This window comes from Otolemur garnettii, unplaced genomic scaffold (genome assembly GCF_000181295.1).
Source record: "Otolemur garnettii isolate 467f Iridium unplaced genomic scaffold, OtoGar3 scaffold00213, whole genome shotgun sequence".
Lineage (NCBI taxonomy): Eukaryota > Metazoa > Chordata > Mammalia > Primates > Galagidae > Otolemur > Otolemur garnettii.
This window is the reverse complement of record NW_003852608.1, coordinates 709,812-711,080: the sequence shown is the minus strand read 5'-3', so window position 1 is coordinate 711,080 and position 1,269 is coordinate 709,812. Positions and strand designations below refer to the sequence as shown.

Below are 1,269 nucleotides of genomic sequence, written 5' to 3'. Positions count from 1 at the left end.
CCCAGGGGGACAGCTTGAGGCTCTGTCTCAAAAAAAAAAGAAAATCATGAGTTATCAAATGTCAACCAAGACGGCAAGCTTTGGCAATTTATAGCCTGCCACCTGGTAGACTAGTATACAGCTGTTCAGACAGAGAAACATGGGGAGACTTTCAGGACACGATGTTAAGTGGAAGAGTTAAACACGTGGTATCCACGCCTGACATTCACGCAGGGGCATGAGGACAGAAATGTACTATGCACAACTGGTATCTCTAGGAGTAACTTTCTTCTCTTGCTCTGGAATGTTTACTTATTGTATTTACTTCAGGGGGAGAATAAAGCGCCCAGTAAGTTCCAGTCCGTGGGAGTGCAAGTCGAGGAGGAGAAGTGGTGAGTCCACACACATGCGTCCTCTCCGTCCTGACGCTGGCGTGTATGGTAACAGTATTTTCCATAATATAAACCTACAAGATTCAGTGATATTTTCCACTAACCTTTAGGCACAGGGTGAGCTTGAATCAGTATGAGCTGGTTCTCTCCTACGCTTTAATCCTGGAGACCACCCCAAGTTTTAGCTGAAGTCGTGCTATGAGCACATCACATACACACAGGCACTTGGGTTGCCGAATTATTCCTCTTAAAAAATAAAAACTTATCATTTTAGAATGTAGCCTCTTTATGAGGAGAGGATTTACCTTATTTCTCTTTTTATTCCCAGAACTTAATAGTGGATGGGATTTAGTATGTGCTCCGTGAGCGACGAATGGATGAATAAGGAGGGAAATTAGAAGCCTTGACAATATAGTGAGACACCATTACTAAAGAAAAAGAAATGCTCAGGGCGGCGCCTGTGGCTCAAGGAGTAGGGCACCGGCCCCATATGCCGGAGGTAGTGGATTCAAACCCAGCTCTGGCCAAAAAAAAATATGCAAAAAAAAAAATGCTCAGAGAAAAGAAGCCCTTCCCAAACCATAAAGGCTAAACATGACTGCATGATAAGATCATCTACAGTGAGGAAGGAAAGACAGTGGAGAGAAAGTAGCAGAATATATGACAGAGACAGGATTTAGGATCAAAATACATAAAAAGATTCTATTAATAAGAAAATAAGAAAAAGCTCAATGGGGTGTGGAGGAACTGGTAAAAGATGTGAAGAGTTACTTTGCAAATAGATGCATAGAAGGTCAATACAAATTCTTTTTTTTTTTTTGAGATGGAGCCTCAAGCTGTCCCCCTGGGTAGAGTGCCGTGGCATCACAGCTCACAGCAACCTCCAACTCCTGGGCTC

The 1,269-nt window shown here is 42.9% G+C and overlaps 1 protein-coding gene across 1 annotated transcript in view; it reads left to right on the top strand.

The window, feature by feature from the left end:
* Window positions 1–1,269, top strand: part of DLGAP1 (DLG associated protein 1) — a 342,771-nt gene that overhangs the window by 283,668 nt on the left and 57,834 nt on the right. Inside the window, exon 7 of the mRNA XM_003801620.2 lies at window positions 310–371. Coding sequence (XP_003801668.1) covers window positions 310–371 — 62 coding nt within the window. The remainder of the gene's footprint in view (window positions 1–309; window positions 372–1,269) is intronic.